General features: G+C 38.7%; 1 protein-coding gene across 3 annotated transcripts in view; it reads left to right on the forward strand.

Annotated features, from left to right (window-relative positions):
• VRK2 (VRK serine/threonine kinase 2) overlaps positions 1-17,379 on the forward strand; it is a 215,423-nt gene that overhangs the window by 96,686 nt on the left and 101,358 nt on the right. Inside the window, exons 1-3 of one of the 3 annotated variants that reach the window (XM_077915474.1) lie at positions 6,924-7,083; positions 8,047-8,158; positions 8,482-8,622. In XM_077915474.1, coding sequence (XP_077771600.1) covers positions 8,487-8,622 — 136 coding nt within the window. In that variant the 5' untranslated portion in view covers positions 6,924-7,083; positions 8,047-8,158; positions 8,482-8,486. Of the gene's footprint in view, positions 1-6,923; positions 7,084-8,046; positions 8,159-8,481; positions 8,623-17,379 lie in introns of those variants that run through there. The other 2 variants (XM_077915471.1, XM_077915472.1) reach the window with 2 other exon arrangements.

A 17,379-nucleotide genomic window follows, 5' to 3' on the forward strand; every position in this document is an offset into this window, starting at 1 on the left:
GAATCATTGGAGAATAATATTGGAAAGAAGAACTTCCAACACTGGTTAGGGCTGTTACCCATTAGAATGACTTCATAGATGTGGCTTATAAATATCCTCTTAAACATCCTTGAATTTTTCTCCTATACTCCAGAGATAGCTAAATAAAGCATGGTCTTTCCAGAACAGAGATCAACACAATATATCATTAATTTTATACAAATTTAATCATTAATTTTATACAACTGCTTCCTTGAAGTGGTTCCAATTATGATCGTTTCTTGTCCAGTATAATCCTAAACAAAAAGTTAGAATATATGTAACATTGAATTTCATTTTCCACCAAGAAAAGGGAATATATTTGGGATATTAACTTTATTAATATAATATTAAGGGATTTAATTTTATTATTTGATTTATTATTTGTGGACATATTGACAGATGACATTTTAAATTATTTTTTTGTATCCTCGTCTTTCACTTATATGGACAATCAAGAACTACAATTTTGAAACAATAAGTTGAAATGGTCTTAAAATGGATAATGCAAAGGACACAGATATTTGAACCCTTCATATTGAAGAAGAAAATATATACCCTTTTAAACTATAAAGTGCCTATATTCTACTGGATACTTAATTATCTTCTCTTAGAACTTAAAAAAAAAAATGTGATCAGGCAGTGGGTGTAACATTGATTTCATTTTATAGAGATAACATGCATGGATTTTTCTTTGTTGTAGTAGGTAAAGTATGGTATAAGTCTGAAATAAAATATTAATATACTCCTATCTTTCCTATTCCACATCCTGAGATAACTCAATGTTATCAGTATCGGGATGGTGTCTATTCTCCACATCCTTTTCTATGTTCATACCAATAAAATTATTAATACAAACTTTATACATATATATGTGAAAGTATACGTGAAATATGTAAAAATATCTAAGACGATATAAGAAATAAATGAAATCTATTATAAAATTATTATAATCTGAAGAATATGGCATGGGCTGAGGAATAGATCTTTCACATACACAGCTCTCTATACTCTGGATGACTAACACACGTGAACATTTAGGGTTGGTCTCCGGCTTGAGTTGCCAGTGATTCTCCATCGTCTGTAGTAACACTGTCTAGCAGAACTTTCTATGATGGTAGAAATATTCTATAACTTGTTCTGTCCAATAAGGTAGCCGCTAGCTACGTGCAGCCACTGGGCACTTGAAATGTGGCTCATGAAACTAAAGTACTGAATCTTTAATTGTGTTTAATTTCAGTTAATTGAAATGTAAATGGTCACAAGTGATTTGTGGCTCCAGGACTGGATTGGACAATTTTATAACTTCAAACCCAAACTCCTTGTTAAGCATTTAAGAACCTCCGTAATTTTATCTCAACCTAGGCTCAAAGCTTATAAGGCCTAAGAATAAAAACTGAAGAGGGTTGTGCTGGTAGTACGTGAAAGGCAAGCCCAAAAGCATGGCTGACATCACTCGTGGGTAAACTGTCCTCACCTCGCCTTTGAATACATCATCAACTCTATTCTTGTTGAAAGCCCAGCTTCTGCTTAAAAATCATTCAGCTAGTTCCCCTTCCTCTTTTTCAAGCTCATGTTTTTGATTACCGCAGGCATGTTAGGAAGAAAGAGGAAGTAAAGTGTGAATATAGTCTTATGGTTAATTAAGCTTTTATGATGCTTGTATCAGGGGAATGGACAGGGTAGGACTAACATCATTTTGGCTAGCTGTATTAGATTTTACCACGTTCAGTTGTTTGAGAGATAATTTGATACATATTTACCTCCAATTGTTTGGCAGCAGGGCTCTACTAACTAATATCTCTGGAAAAGATTTTAGCAAGCCTGTGGACATATTGACAGATGACATTTTAAATTATTTTTTTGTATCCTCGTCTTTCACTTATATGGACAATCAAGAACTACAATTTTGAAACAATAAGTTGAAATGGTCTTAAAATGGATAATGCAAAGGACACAGATATTTGGTCTGATTGTATATCTGATAGCTTTGAGATTCCACTTATCTGAATACTATTATTTTCAAAGTTTCTATGTCATAACTGCTTAGCTCTCCAGGGATTGTGTGTTTATGAGTGCAAATGGCCTCCTGGATTTTTATAAAACAAAAACTAGCTCTTCTTTGGCAGGCAAAATGTTTCCAGTGAAGTGATCTCCTTTTTTTCACATTAAATTACAAAGATTGGATTTTTCTAAATGTTTTGTCTATGCAACATCTTTAACACTTTAATTGATTTGAAATGATCTTGGCCTTGTAAGGTGTGCTCACTGAATGGCTAGGTTTTTCTTTTTGATTTGAACAAGTATAAGCATTTCATAGCACCTGGTTCTTTGAAAAGCAGAATCCAAGCCATACCTACAATGTTGGCACACCGCCAAGAAAGTCCTTTTGTGTGTGTGTGTGTGTTTGTGGTGAATCACTCATAGTCTGTAAGATCTATCAAAATAGCTTTGTTTGAAAGCCTTGTTTTCCCTATTTTTTTTTCTGATGACTCATACTTCAGTGCTTCATGTCTAGATTCTCTTTTCTTTCTTGTTTCTCATCATGTTCATTCAGAAGACGCTCTTTCACTAGTTCCAAAATTTGTATTTCTATATTCTGTCAGTTTTCATCTTGAAACATACACACAGCAATATGCTCTGAATCATAAAATTCTGCATTAAAACCCAACACTTAAGAAAACCCCACATATTCTCAATACAGGTTTACCTGCACTTCTGTTCCCATTTTTATTTATGACAAATTTATTAACATTTTAAATTCATTGCCACTTGAAACTTTATTTCATCTGTTAGGAAGATTTTGGCTGCAAGAAACATAAAAAAAAATCAATGCTAAGAGGCTTAAGCAATAAGGACATTTAACACTTCACAGAAGAATATGAAAAGTATGGTGGCTTCAGTGTCAGTTGAATGAGTGATTCAATGAAAGTCTCAACAAATCAGGTTCTTCCCGTCATTCTCCTCAGCCATTCTTTTCTTTTAAGTCAATTTCACTGAGGCATAATTTACATATAAAATTCATTAATCTTAAGTGTACAGTTAGATGAGTTTTTACAGATGTATACTCATGTAATCATCATTACAATCAAGAAATTAAACATGTCTGTCATTCCAAAAAGTTCTACTAGCCCCTTTGGAATCAGTCCACCACTTCAAACCAATTCTTGGGAATTTCAGAGGAATTTTATGATATGTATTCTTTTATGTTTTCTTTCCTTTATACAGCGCTGCGCTTTTGGGATCCATCCAGATTATTGCTTGTGTTAGTAGTTTGTCCCTTTTTATTGCTGAGTGATATTCCATTGTGTAGGAGATATATTATATACCACAATCTGTTTATCCATTTACTTCTGGATGGGAATTTGAGCTGTTTTCAATTTTTGGCTATTACCTAAGAAGCTGCTATAAACATCTACATACAAGTCTTTGTGTAGATATAGGTTTACATTTCTCTTAAATATCTAGGAACATGAATGCTGGGTTGTATGCTAATTATACATTTAATATATTAAGAAACTGACAAATTGCTTTCTGAAGTGGCTGTAGCACTTTGGATCCCCATGAGCGAAGAAAGAGAATGTCTATTTTTTCATATATCTACGAAAACTTGGTATCTTAACAGGGCTTTTTGAAGATCAAATGTTTTTAATTTTGATGAAATTAATTTATCAAGTTCTTCCTTTAGGCTTTCAGCTTCTTTGGGAACATTCTAATTATATAAACTCAAAGATCACAAAGATTTATCAATTCTAAGACCATAAAGGGTTTTTCCTAGGCCTTCTTCCAAAAGTTTTATAGTTTTAGCTCTTGCATATAGATTTAGGTCCACGATCAATTTTGAGTCAAGTTCTAAATGAGGTGTGAGTAAAGGGTTGGGTTTCTCTTTTCTTCTTCCTTTTCTTTTTGGTTATGTGAGTAAATATCCTAAGCTCACTTGTTGGACATTTTGACATTTGTGGTGTATTTGATTTATAATTTGTACCCCTATGTTCACAAGATGACTGGAGAAATTTTAGACATCACATCAGGAATGGTATCCAGAAGAGAACATTTCTTTATATAAGTATCCAGAAAACTTTTCTTTGCCTCTACCTGTATTTCATATATACATACTGTCTAAACCAATCACTGGGAAAGGAATGGTATCATCATGATTCCTTTTATTCATTTAACAGGAAAATGGTGTGTTTTCTCTATTTGTATCATAGGGACTGGGAATATATTAGTGACTCAAAGAGTAAAAAATGTTGCCTTCCTATGGAACATACAATTTACTGAGGAAGACTATTTGTCTATTTTCTGAATAAAGAAGTTACCTGTATAATATGTTGTTGTACAACACTAAGTACTGAGAGGACAAAAGGAAAGGGGGCTATGAAGTATTGTTGGTAGATTAGAATTTGAGTTGGGTTGGTGAAACAAAAAGGTCTCCCTGAGTTGTCTTTCGAATAAAGACCTGAAGAAAGTGATAGAGTAAGGCCATAGAGATACTCTGACCTTTACAGAATTTGGTAATAGTGGATTTTTTGTCATCATAACTTGGTGGAGAGAGACTGCTAGGGAGGCCAGGGATGCTGCTAAATATCCTATCTACGGGAGACAGCCCACCACTGGACAACCCCCAACACCCAACAAGGAAGCATCTGGTCCAAATGTCAATATTGTCAGGGTTGAAAAACACTGTTTTAAGTCACAGTAAGGATTGGCTTTTATTGAATAACTTGGAATGACACTAAAGTATTTTTAACAGAGGAAGGATGTAATTTAGGCTTCTAAAAATATCATTTAGCTGTTTGCTAAAGACTGTAGGCATTGAAGGGTAGAAAACAAGACAGCATTTAGAAAGGTACAACAGTTATCCAGGAAACACATGATGGTTTGAACCAGGATGGTGGCAGTAGGGGTGATGAGAAATGATGGATTCTGGATGTAATTTGAAGGTTGAGCTAACAGAATTTGCCAAGTACCCCAGACTAAATGTGTGCCCCCACATTCCTATGTTGAAACCTAATCCCCAATCTAATGGTGTGAAGAGATAGGGTCCTGGAGGTGATTAGGTCATAACCTTCCTAGCCTTAAGAACCGTGAGAAATAAATTTCTGTTGTTTTAGAGCCACCAAGTCTATGGTGTTTTGGTTTAGTAGCCTGAACAGACAAAGACACAACGATATCCTCTATATAAGTATGAAGGCAAGAGCCATGTATGACCCCCTCAGGAGTAACCTATTGTGGTTGGTGCTGGAGCTGCATCTTCCCAAAGAAATTAACCTGGGAAAGTGGGTAGAAACCTGAATGAATCTGGAATGTGAGAAAAAAAATACCCACATGGATGTTTGGCTAGGCAACCGATAGCTTCTATAATATATATATGTCTTATGGAAATAGGAATGGACATTATTGGATTACTGAAGGACTACCTTAAAAAATGCAATTATTCTACAGGCAGACTTCTGAATTTCTTTATAAAGGCTCTTAAATCCATAGCACCAAGTGCTTAAGAAATGTTTTCTGATGTCATCTTTCATTTGGTGGTAGATGTAGGAAGTCCTAAAACCTTATTCCATCAGAGTCACTCAAGGTCTTTGATTTTCCTTTCAGTTTGCATCCCACGTTAATTACTGGCTTCCTACATAGGATGTTGACATATTGTTTAACGATCGTTTTGGGGGCATTTATTTTGTCTACAGTGAAATATTAGAGGCTCACTAGGAGTCTTTGTTATGTGTTAGGAAACCACTTAATTCATTTCTCTCACTTAAGTATCATCACAATTTTATAACTAATAGCCTGCTCAAGGTCCTCTTTGACCAAACTCGACTCAGGCTCTCCAGAACTCCTTTTCAACCGGGGATGGCTTTGGACTCCCATGTTCTCTCTACATTGTCCACTTTTGGTGAGGATCCTGCTAAGGCAGGCCCAAATCTCCCATCTAACCACAACCCTCTGTATCTGAGTTCTCCATCCTCCCCCAGCCCCCAGGCGAGTTCTGATCGCCCTGGCCCGTCTTGTCTTCAGCAAGAATCCGGTTAGCTCAGTGTAGCCAGACTGCTCCCCTCATCTCTGACATTTCCTCAATAATGTTCCATGCCCTGACCCCCCGACCCCCACCCCACCCCTACTTGGCCATAAAGGCCCACTTTGTGCTGTCTTCGGCACTGAATGCAGCTTGCTCCTATTGCAATAGTTTGGAATAAAGTTTTCTTTACCATTTTGACAAGTGTCATTACAATACTTTTTCTTTCACATCCCTTATAACCTAAATAAGAACTACGGTTATTTCCAGTCTGCAAAAAAGAAAAAAAAAAAAAAAAGAAAAAAAAAAAAAGCCACCTGAATTTCTGTAAAGTGATTACGTTGAGTGAAGGTTATCCCAGCAGTTGCCTGAGAACTGGACCTCGGTGGGCCCCGGGGTCTCCCAGGCTTCTGGCCGCAGGGGCCGGGCCCGCCGCACTCGCCGGGGTGCGGGTCAGAAAGGGCTCGCGCGCGGGTTTGGAGCCCCAGGTCCCGGGAGAGCGCGGGACCCGAGTCCTCCTGCACCGATGCACCGCGGGGACCCGACGGCCCAGCCTGCAGCCCCCGGCGGGCCGCCTCGAGCACCAACGCGGCTCCCTCTCCGCGCAGCCCCGTCCCCCGGCGCCCGGGCGCGGAGCACGCGGCTGGGGGCGGGCGCGCGGACGTCAGCCGGGCCCTTCCGAGGGCCGGCGCGGGCGGGACCCGCCTCCCCGCGGGATTGGAGGCCCGCGGCCCCGCCCGGCCCCAGGAGCCCGCCCGCCCCGCTTCCCGGGCCCCGGGCGCCGCGCTCTCCGCCCGCCCCGCCGCCCCGCGAGGAGCCGCCGTCGGAGCGAGCGCCCGACCTCCCGGGCCGCGCAGGCCCCGCTTCCGCGCCTGGTCGCCCGCCGGGTCCTAAGTCCCACCGGCCGCCGTCGGAGCGAGCGCCCGACCTCCCCGGCCGCGCAGGCCCCGCTTCCGCGCCTGGTCGCCCGCCGGGTCCTAAGTCCCGCCATCCGGCGCCCCCTTCGCCTCTCGGCCGCCCCGAGCTCGGGCCGGGTCCGCCTGCAGCCGGTGCGGAGGGAGCTTGGGGCGGGCGGGAGGGGAGGGAGGGGTTGCAGACGCCGGGGGCTCGCGGGGTGGGGGCTGGGCCGCCTTGGGCCCCGCGCCCCGGCCCCGCGCGTGCTCAGGCCTCGGGACCCCCGGGAAGGGACCCGAAGCGGAGGGGCCGCCGCCCGGGGCCGCGCCCAGGAGGTGCAGTTGAGCGGCCCCTTCCAGCTGCGAGTTCCGATGCCCCCGGGCTGTGCTGTGCCCCCGCTGAAAAGTTGTTCTTTGCAGACTTTAGGTTTTCAGTCCGCAAATAGGTATTGGATGTCAGTATGTATAAAGCATGGGGGGGGGGGCCTCCCCCCCAACCCCCCCCCCAAACGCCTTGAGGCCCTGCTGCCCTCTTGGAGGGCCTTGCTTTAAGTGAAGGAGGGAAGCCTCATTAAAGGAACAGAAACTTTGACAAAATTGGGAAGATCATACAGCGAAAACTTTACATGAACTTCCAGCTCGGTAGCATTCAGCCAGTGCTGCTAATTTTTTTTTTTTTTTTTTTTTTTTTGGAAATTCTTAGAGGATTGCAGTGAACCCTCGCATTTAAATTAGTTTCAGGAAGAGGAGCTGTGTGTGTGTGTGTGTGTGTGTGTGTCCCTATACAGTTTTCTCTTCCAGCCAAAAGTCTTTCATTGTGAAATTACACAAACCTGTGATTACTTATTATTGATTAATTCCCTAAGGCAGGGCAATTTTCACTTTGGTGAGGATGGGGGAGACACAGGGTATGAAGAAACAAGAGTAGAGGGCCGGCCTTGAAGCTGCCTGGTGGCCTCATGCTCTGAGAAGTCATATGTCCTTGGCAATTCCAGGCTCATTTAACAGATATTTTCCTGAGTACCTCCTCTGTGTCGGTAGTGTGACCTGCTGTGCTTGGTGATGGTCTTTGTTGCCATTGCCCGTGCTTTCCTAATCCAAAGCTGAATTCTCTCCTAGTGGCCAAAGACCTCACCTTTGATGCTTAACATTTCTCAGTGAAAGGAGTATTTGCACGTATATGAAACTTATTTTCTCTTCGTCCTCCGGAATTGCAAACTCATTTCTTAAGGTATGTTTTGCACCGTTAGTAGGTATTCTAGACTCCCCTGAATGAATTTTGGAAATGTTACGTGAAGTTCAAAAGGTTGGTTGGTTGGTTTTTAGATGCTAGTCTTTTTTAGGCTAGTATTTCGGTATTATAATGTATGTGCAATTCCAGTTTGAATATAACGTGTGGGCTTTCCCAAGTCCGATTGACTTCATAATCCTAATCCTAACCGGTAGGAACCTGGGAAAGTGCCCCATAGAAGACGTTTTGAGAAATGTATTTTAATTGTACTTATTGTTTTTTTTAAAATTTCTAATTGCTTATCTCACTCTTTCTGCCAACAGAAGTGATGCCACCAAGAAGAAATGAGAAATATAGACTTCCTGTTCCACTTCCAGAAGGCAAGGTTCTGGATGATACGGAAGGAAAGCAATGGGTGCTGGGCAAAATGATTGGCTCTGGAGGATTTGGATTGGTATATTTAGGTAAAGTATAACTATAAGTTACTTGGTATTCTTGTATATGTGACTGGAATGTGATTACTTAGTATTTTGAAAATTGAAACTTTGAATTACAATAGAATTCATAAATGCACTTTATTAAGTAAATGAGGCTTGTTAGTGTTTACTAGAATGTCTGGTTTAAGACATCACTGACCCCCTTCGTTGCCGTCCATGTTTTTTTGAATGAATGAGTCCTAGAAGTCCTTTCAGAGCCTAGTTACAAAGCCCATGAAACAAGTGTTAATGTTCTTTTGTTGAGAGTGTGTTTTCCTGGAATCATTGCTTTTTAGCTCAGAAACCAGAACTGTATAAATCCAAACACTGTGAATCTTAATCATTAATATTTAAGGAATACAGGGTTGCGGCCATTTCTTAACTAAGCTTCACTAGAGAATTGAGTCTTAATAACTCAAGGCTTCTGTTGTGTGGAATGAATTAACTTTTGTCCTGTGCATCTAGATGGTACTAGTCATTTGCCATCCTTGATAAATGAGAAAATAGACTCTCAAAATTATTTCTTGTGTTCTGTGGTACAGATAAGGAGCTCTAATTGAGTGTATTTTTATACTAGATTTGAAAGTTTTTAAATTACATTGAATTTAAAAGGATCATTCAGGGCTACCTTAAATCTGTAGTTTAACGATCAGAACTATCCATTACATGACTTGATTTAATGAATAAAATAAGATAAATACTAGTGATTTAAAAAAATTACCCTCAAGGATAAATTCTCCTAAATGGATTGACTCATTACATTTGTTCTTATAGGAGTTTAAGAAGCTGCGAAAAGACCTCCATTGGGGGAATCTTGAATTCCTTATTAAACATTTGAGACAATAGGGAAAGAAAGAGTTTCCCTACTCTTCTAGGTTTGAGAGCTGGGTTTATGAAAGAAACTGACAACAGGAGAAAAGGTGTACATATTTACTAATCTTTAATGTTATGTGCACACAGATATCGCAGAGGAAAAAAGTGAATATCCCAAAAAGCAGTGTGATGTGAGAACTTATACACATAAGGAGTATTGTCTTGGAGAAGGAGAGGGAATGGAGACCACTTAAAGGGCAGTAAATGATCTTTAGGAAAGATGAATGGGCCTTTAGGAGAATAGATGGGGGATATGATAGTTTGTGACAAAGTTTGGCAACTTCTAATCTCTTGTGATAAGAATTAGTTTTTTCCGGTTGATGAAACTTCCCTGAAGGGAATTTATAACAGTTGAGTCTTTTTTGGAGAATCTGTCTTTATGCAAATAAAGGGAGTTTGGAGAAAGCCTCTCCCTGCATTTGTTCCTTTTCAGGTGCTAGCAGCCCAAGATAATCCTTAATGCTGAAGAGGCATATTTTAGAAATTAGGCATATTTTGCCACCCTTCACCAACATGTTTCATAGATCACAATGGATAAAGCTCCTTTTCTGAGAAAGTTGTCATTTTGAGCGAATGAATGAAATTCAGTTAAAAAATAATTCATTATTAATCATCTCAGTGTCTAATCAAATTGGAAAGATAAGACCAACACACACAAAAATGTATGGATTAGAGAACAGTTTTCTCATCGAAAGAGTTTGAACTTGGGTGTCTGGGTGGCTCAGTTAAGCATCTGCCTTTGGCTCAGGACATGATCTCAGTGTCCTGGGATTGAGCCCCACATTGGGCTCCCAGGGAGCTGCCTTCTCCCTCTCCCTCTTCTCTGTTGCTCCCCCTGCGTGCGCTCTCTCTCTCTCTCTTTCTGTCAAATAAATAAAGTATTTTAAAAGATTCAAAAAAAGTTTGAACTTGCTTGAAAAGTGCTATAATGAGAATGACAAGCAGCATTGTTCAATAGAAATGTAATGCAAGCCACTTATGTAATTTAAAATTTTCTAAGAGCCACATTAAAAAAAGTAAAAAGGTGAAATTTATTTCAGTGATATATATTATTTAATCCATTATACCTAAAATGTTATTATTCCAACATGTTATCAATATTTTTTAAAAAAGGAATTGTTTTTAGTTACAGTCTTTAGAATCCAGAATGTATCTAGTCCCATTTTAAGAGCTAAATCTCTGTGTATAGCTAGTGGCTACCATATTGGACGGTATAGGTAAATACTCTAAGAGTATACTTAGAGTCCACAGAGAGTAGAATCCCCATAAAATAAGTGTTGACTGAGACTTTGAACTAGTGAATTCTCTTGTATAGCAAAGAGCTAAGATCTCTAGTAGACAGTCTTGACTCAAAGCCAGGGATAAGGAGTTGAATAAATTTTTGTTGTTTCTGAGCAATAGCTTTGGATCCCATAGCTTATTAGTTATACTTTTAGATTTCTAATATTTGAATTATTTGAATAATTTCAAAGAAATACGGAAAAGCATTGATTGTAATGATCTTATCCATTTTCTTTTTTAAAAATGTAAATATATGAAATGTTAATGTGTATTTAAATTTAAGTGCATTTCAAAAATTAAGTGTAGGTCTATACACACACACACACACACACACACATATATTCACTACTTGTGTGGTTCTTGTTTTGAAAAAGAAATTTGCTCAGGCATGTGATTTATTTGTCCCTGTTTTTAAAAGGTCTGTGCTTCTTTTGCTCTAAGTATGTGTCAGTTATTTTTTACTTATTTTTTCTCATTATCAAAATAATATTTATTTTACAGTTTTTTAAAAGATTTATTAATTTATTTTAGAGAAGATAGCATGAGCAGGAGGGGTAGAGGGAGAGGGAGAGAGAATCTCAGGCAGACTCCACACTGAGTGTGGAGCCTGACATGGGCTGGATCTCACAACCCTAAGATGACAACCTGAGTGGGAACCAAGAGCCTTATACTTAACCAACTGCGCCACCCAGATGCCCCTATTTTACAATTTTTAAGGTTCCATATATTATGCTGTATCCTCTACTATCTGAATGTTAGAACCTGGATCCTGGGAGTATTAGCAAGTGCCCACCACTGGGGAAACATTTTGAAGAAATATTTAGCTATTTTGAGGAAGAGGCTCCATACTTCAGAATGCATAATAAAGTTGTGTATATCAAATGCCGTCATTGTTCCATCCAGACTGGCACTTGTGTATCATAGGATCAGCTCTTTAATGAGATGCCATCAGAAATCACCTCATTCAACTTAGTTTTTATAGATGTATTTTCAAAGCCATCTAAGCAAATTCATATGAAATTATATAGTTTTGCAATTTACTATGTTTCTTATATATAAGTGAAGAAATTGAGGTTTTCCCTAACAACACCTGTGTGTCCAGCTACCTTCTTTCCAGGTGTTCTTCTTTCCAAATAGAGTTTCAGCAGACATTCCCTCGGAGTTTGTTGCCTGAGGCTGACAAGAAACTAGCCCATGTGTCTGTGTCTAACTCATTGTGCGTGTCCAGTTGTCCTTTAGCTTTGAGATCAGTATCCAAGGCCTTTCAGTAATCATCAGTTGAGAGTGAAGGGGAAGAGACAGAGAATTTTGGTATTTACTCTTGACTTGGAGAAATAATGTGCCTCTAGCATTAATAGAAATAGTTATAAGAGGGGAAAAGAAAAGTCTGAATACAAGAACATAGACAGGGTTCTTCTTTGTATATGAAAAGAAGGAGGGCAGAGGAAGAAAGGAAGCTGGTTCAAGGGGTGGGAACATTTGCTCTCATTTTAGTATCAAATAATTGTAAAAGTTTCTAAAATTCCAGGGAAGGAGAGAGAACTCAGAATCTGAATTCTGTTTTACTGCTAGGTACAACACAGAAGCAAGCAAACGAAGGGAGAATTGAATAAATAAGGGTATGGGTTTTGGTGTTAGGCAAATCTGGATTGAATCCTGACTCAGGACATTTAGAAACTGAATGACTTGCACCTAGTCACAAGGCTTTGTTCCTGTTCTGTATGACTGAGATAGTAATAATTGTGGGAATTAAATGAAGTAATGTTTTTAAAGAACTTGGAGCTTAATAGGCACTTAAATGTAATTAATTAATTTATTTAGAAACTCCTATGCTCCTTGATCAGCTGAATCCCAGGTTCAGTGTCTGGAGCCACAGGAGATTAAGATGTTGCAAAGACATCCATTGGAGGGATTTTCCATTTATCCTGCCCTACGTAGATTGTGATAAATTTAGCTGCCGATGTCATAAAACTAAGAATATAGAGAATACCATTGAAAGACTATGACATTTTACTTACTGATCTAAATATTTTTACCAGTAAAATTTATGATAGTAGCCATGATGACATAGTAACAATTTCTTATTTGAGTTGTATCTCATGTACTTCAGATATGGAAGATACTGGGTTTCAGAAATTTGTCAAAAAAAATCCAGAAAAAAGTTATACATAATAAAGTTAAACTGAATTCCTTTGAAGGCTTATATGAGTAAAAACAGAAATGATTTATCTGTAGAAGTTTTAGTTTTTTGATGTCAGTCATAGCCAGATGACCATTTAGCTTCTTTGGAGTATCAAGCACAGAGTAGATGCTAACAGTCATTTGCCTGAGAGATTGAGAGTGAGGTTAGGATATTCAACCTACACAAGCCAGTTGTCTTTATTCCCTTCCATAATTACAGATGTAACCCCTAATTCTGGCTTGTAATTTTGTAGAGGTACAATCTTAGTCACAAGAAAAACTGAGACGATTATCATGACATCTTCTGTGTATGCTTTATTGCCATAAATCAATGGCATTCTTTTTTTTATAAAAAAAAACACATTTTTAAAACTAAAATTAAACTCTTAAGATCAAATCTCTTATCCATGGATAAATGTGTAGACTTCATCTAGGTGATGGTCTAACATGTTTTGGGTTGTGTTTTCAGATTAGCATATTTTGCTTTGAGACATAGAAGAAATCTTTTTTGGAGGGAAATGAGAAACAGGTAGCTTAAGTAGGATCTTTAGATATTACCAAAGTTTAACTCACTTATTGACAAAGAAACAGACTTCGATTTTTGAAGAAATAGAAAAGACTATTTATGCATATATAGTTTTTACTTACTTTACTTTTTTGCCCACAATAATGGATTCCTTGTTAAGTTATGTAGAATAATGTTCAGAAGAACCCAAGGATAATGCAACTAGAGTGGAATTATTGGAACACTTATTGCTTTATTTTACATACATCGCTATTTTTATTTTGACAATGTCTTATAGAATAGGCTTTGGAATAAGCAATTAGTTTTATCTGATGCTATGCAACATTATGGTGCCATGAAGATGGTAACTAGAAAATTTTGCAAACCATACCATGAGGGTGAAAAGAAGAAAATAAACATGAAATAGGGGAAACTTGTACTGGAAACTCTAGTGTGTATGATAAAGTAGATCCCAGGTGAAGGTGAGGAAAGAGAGAACTCCCAGGAAGGAATCACTTGGGATTTTGTAAATTTAATGTGCTTGTTAGACTTATTCACAAGAAATAAAAGTCTGTAGGAGATGTGTTTTCATTTTGTATTTTGCTGTCCAGAGGCTATTAATTTTGAGTTTTTAGAGAAAGAGGCGTATGCATGTGCCTATCAGTTAGGAGATCTAAATATTTACAGAAGGGTTCTTTGTTTAAAAAGAGATAGTTCTTCTAAGGCTTAGCTTTTCCTTGTCTTTTTCATTTTGTTAAGTGTCTGATCTTCTTTTTAACATATATTATGGTTCTTCATTTTCAACTTACTGTCAAAGTCTCTTGCCTTCAGGGAGGACTTACAAACTGCCGTATTCCTCCTTGATTTATATATTATGTTTCTTCTACTGCACCTATTACTATCTTGTAACTGTTTATAGTGGTCAAGGTTTTAAAATTTGAAACCTATTGCTATAGGGAAATTTCTTCTTCATGAAATGAACTCACCTCTGTTGCCATACAATAAAAGATTTCTCAGCTTTTGAGAGCTTCTGGCTTCCTTATGAAATATGGATAGACTTTGCTTCTGAAATGTTTTGGGTTTTTTTTCTTTCGATATGGGAGAAGAAGAATAAATAGTAGATATGGTCTTTCTAAAAAGTGCTTACGTACTTGGTTTTGCGATTAGTGCTTCTTCAGAATGTTTGTCCCTTATAACTCCAATAGATGGACTGAGTATACTATACGATACTCTACATGAAAGAGTATTTTAGGAGAAAAGGCAGAAAACTCAGCAATTATTTCAAGACAACTGTCAGAGATTTCCACTGTTCCTTTTAAAAGGATGGACTTCAATTTGTTAGACTTTTCTTTAGTGTCTCCAATCAAGTAATACTTGAGGAAAATGCTTCTGTAGAAAGACATCCATTGAAGGCCAGAAACATCTACAGATGCAATGTGATCCCAAGCAATGAAGCATGTGGCCCTTCATTGGCATTATATGATAACAGGAGGATCTTCTGGCAGAAGAGCTGACTTTTGCTGCGTTCTGCATGCTGCCCCTCCAAACCCATCTTTGATTGGCACCTATGCCCTATTGAAACTGGCATCACACCTTCTGAATGGGCACAGTGCCAGGCTAGCAGATGGGTATGGGCAAAAGCATGCCAGAAACCCAGTATGTGCATCAAGTTTAAGTATTAGGGGCCCAAACTCTCATCCAGGGATATAAAAACTGCAGTCTGTTGAGAGCTTTTTGTGCTTAAGGTTAAAGGACATGCCATTTCTACTCCAGCTCAGAGGTTGATTAATTTTGAAAGTCAAACAGGAGCTCCCGTGGCTGTGTCAGGCAAAATTCTATCTTTGGTGAATGAGAATTACTACTTCATGTAGGGAAGAGAAAGTATTGTAATGAAGTTTCCAATGAGAGTTTCTCTCCTGCAAGTGCCTCCAGCACTTAAGCAGCATGCATTCAGTGGAGATGAATATTTCTATTCTCCAGCAGAGCCAGGTGCAATCAAAGCCAGATCTTCAACCTGCTGCAGTAAAGAACCCTAAATTTAGAAAGGGCAGGCAAAGTTTGGAAGAACTCCTTGGTGGCAGCTCTCACCATGAGCTGATGAAGCTTCACGAAAGTGTATAAAAGAGATGAAGGAAAGAGTCCAAACAAAAAACCCTTCAGAACACTTCAGCCTGAAAACTGAAAGACCTTTAGCAAACCAAAGGAAAAAGTTTAGCCCTTTATCTTCCATGCAGAAATTCTTCTGAATTTTATATCAATAAAAACTTAGTTTACCAAAATGTTAGAATCAACTTAATGCATAAGTAACAAAGTTTTCTATTCTAACATTTATTTCATTGCATGTCTATCATGTATATAAACTTCACTTCTTGAATAATGGATTTTGCATAAAATTGAGTTCTAAATATCATATTCCTTATGATCGTCTCACACCAACTACAGAACTGGGCAAAAAAATGGGGGGGCATCATTCCTTGTGATCACTTTAATCATATCCCCTACATGCTCTTAAATTTACAGAAATGCCTATAAGGCCAGCTGTGGCCAAGAGAAGCTTTTCCTAATCGCCTTATAGCCATTGCTTTTTCTTTTCCACTGTGTAAACTTTATCTATGGAACAGATTCCATGAGACCGTTGTGAATACTTCAACGTATTCAAAACATATAACTGCCACAAATTAAACTACTAAAACTAAAGCTGGTGCATTGTAACTGCCAAGTAAAGCTGGCACGTCCCTCTGTCAGACTGCGGGAGAGTATGCCATACAGTCCTCAGAAAACACAATTCATCCAGAAGCACTCTTGTCACTTGCTCTGATATTAAAACAGAGAAAGTGACATTAATTAAAGAAGTGACATGAGCCAACAAAGGCAATGAAATTCTAAGCTTTGGCTCATGTGCAGACCTTATTCCAACTTCCTCTGCTTAGGTATTGTGGCCATTTCTGGAGTACTGTGGCTACTCTCATCTCCCCATTCTGAAACATCATTTGCAAGCAACTAAAATTTTATATCCAAGGCTGGACTAGCCAATTGGTGCACTGGTAGTTATTGCAGGGTTTCCCAGAATAGTAGTGTGATGGCATGTGATGCATTTACCGTACTTGGTAACTGCATGAGAAGAACAACCAGAGGCAGAGGAGAGCTGGTCTAATGAAAAGGCAAGCAGCAGCTATGCAGAGCAGAGTACCTAGATTTGATAGTCTGGGAGTGGGGGGAGTCTGGTGCTAGGATGGGTTATGAAAACAAATGGTGGCTGGTGGCCCTTAGGAAAATTCTAGCACGCTGAAGAAGCGAGCCACAACTTTCTTTGTTTCCATGGTGTGTTCTTTCACTGCGCTTCTCTCGTGGTTTCATAGGATTACTATTTGTGTACTCTTGTATTCACCACACCCCCCTGCCCAACACTAGATTATAACCTCCTTGCAGGCCATCTTTTAGAGTGCTAAAGCAAGGCCATGCATTCGATAGTTTTCCAAAAATGATTGGTTAAATTAACTCTAGAAGTAAGTAGTGTGTCATGGAAAAAATTTTTCCCCCACAGCTAGGTTATCTGAGATGACATTTTGTGCTGTATATACTATGACATGGAGTATGTGTGTGAGGCCCTGTACTTTCAGATTTAGAGACATTATTTTGTAAATTTTGGGGGGAGAAGAGTATCTGTTCATTTTCTTTTCAAGTATATTTTTAAAATATGAGAAGCCATGTACTGCATCCATAGGTTATAGGATTTACTGGGAAAAGTCTGCTTTGCTGATGCATAGTGCCAGGTGCTAAAAAATAGGCTTTATATTGAAGACCTAACTGTTTTGTATCTAGAACAAAACAATTCTGAGTAGCACTTACCTGAACTCATTCAGAAGCACCTAATAGCAGACGTAACAGCAAGTATAAACTTTTGT

This window comes from Canis aureus, chromosome 11 (assembly GCF_053574225.1).
Source record: "Canis aureus isolate CA01 chromosome 11, VMU_Caureus_v.1.0, whole genome shotgun sequence".
Taxonomy (NCBI): Eukaryota; Metazoa; Chordata; class Mammalia; order Carnivora; family Canidae; genus Canis; species Canis aureus.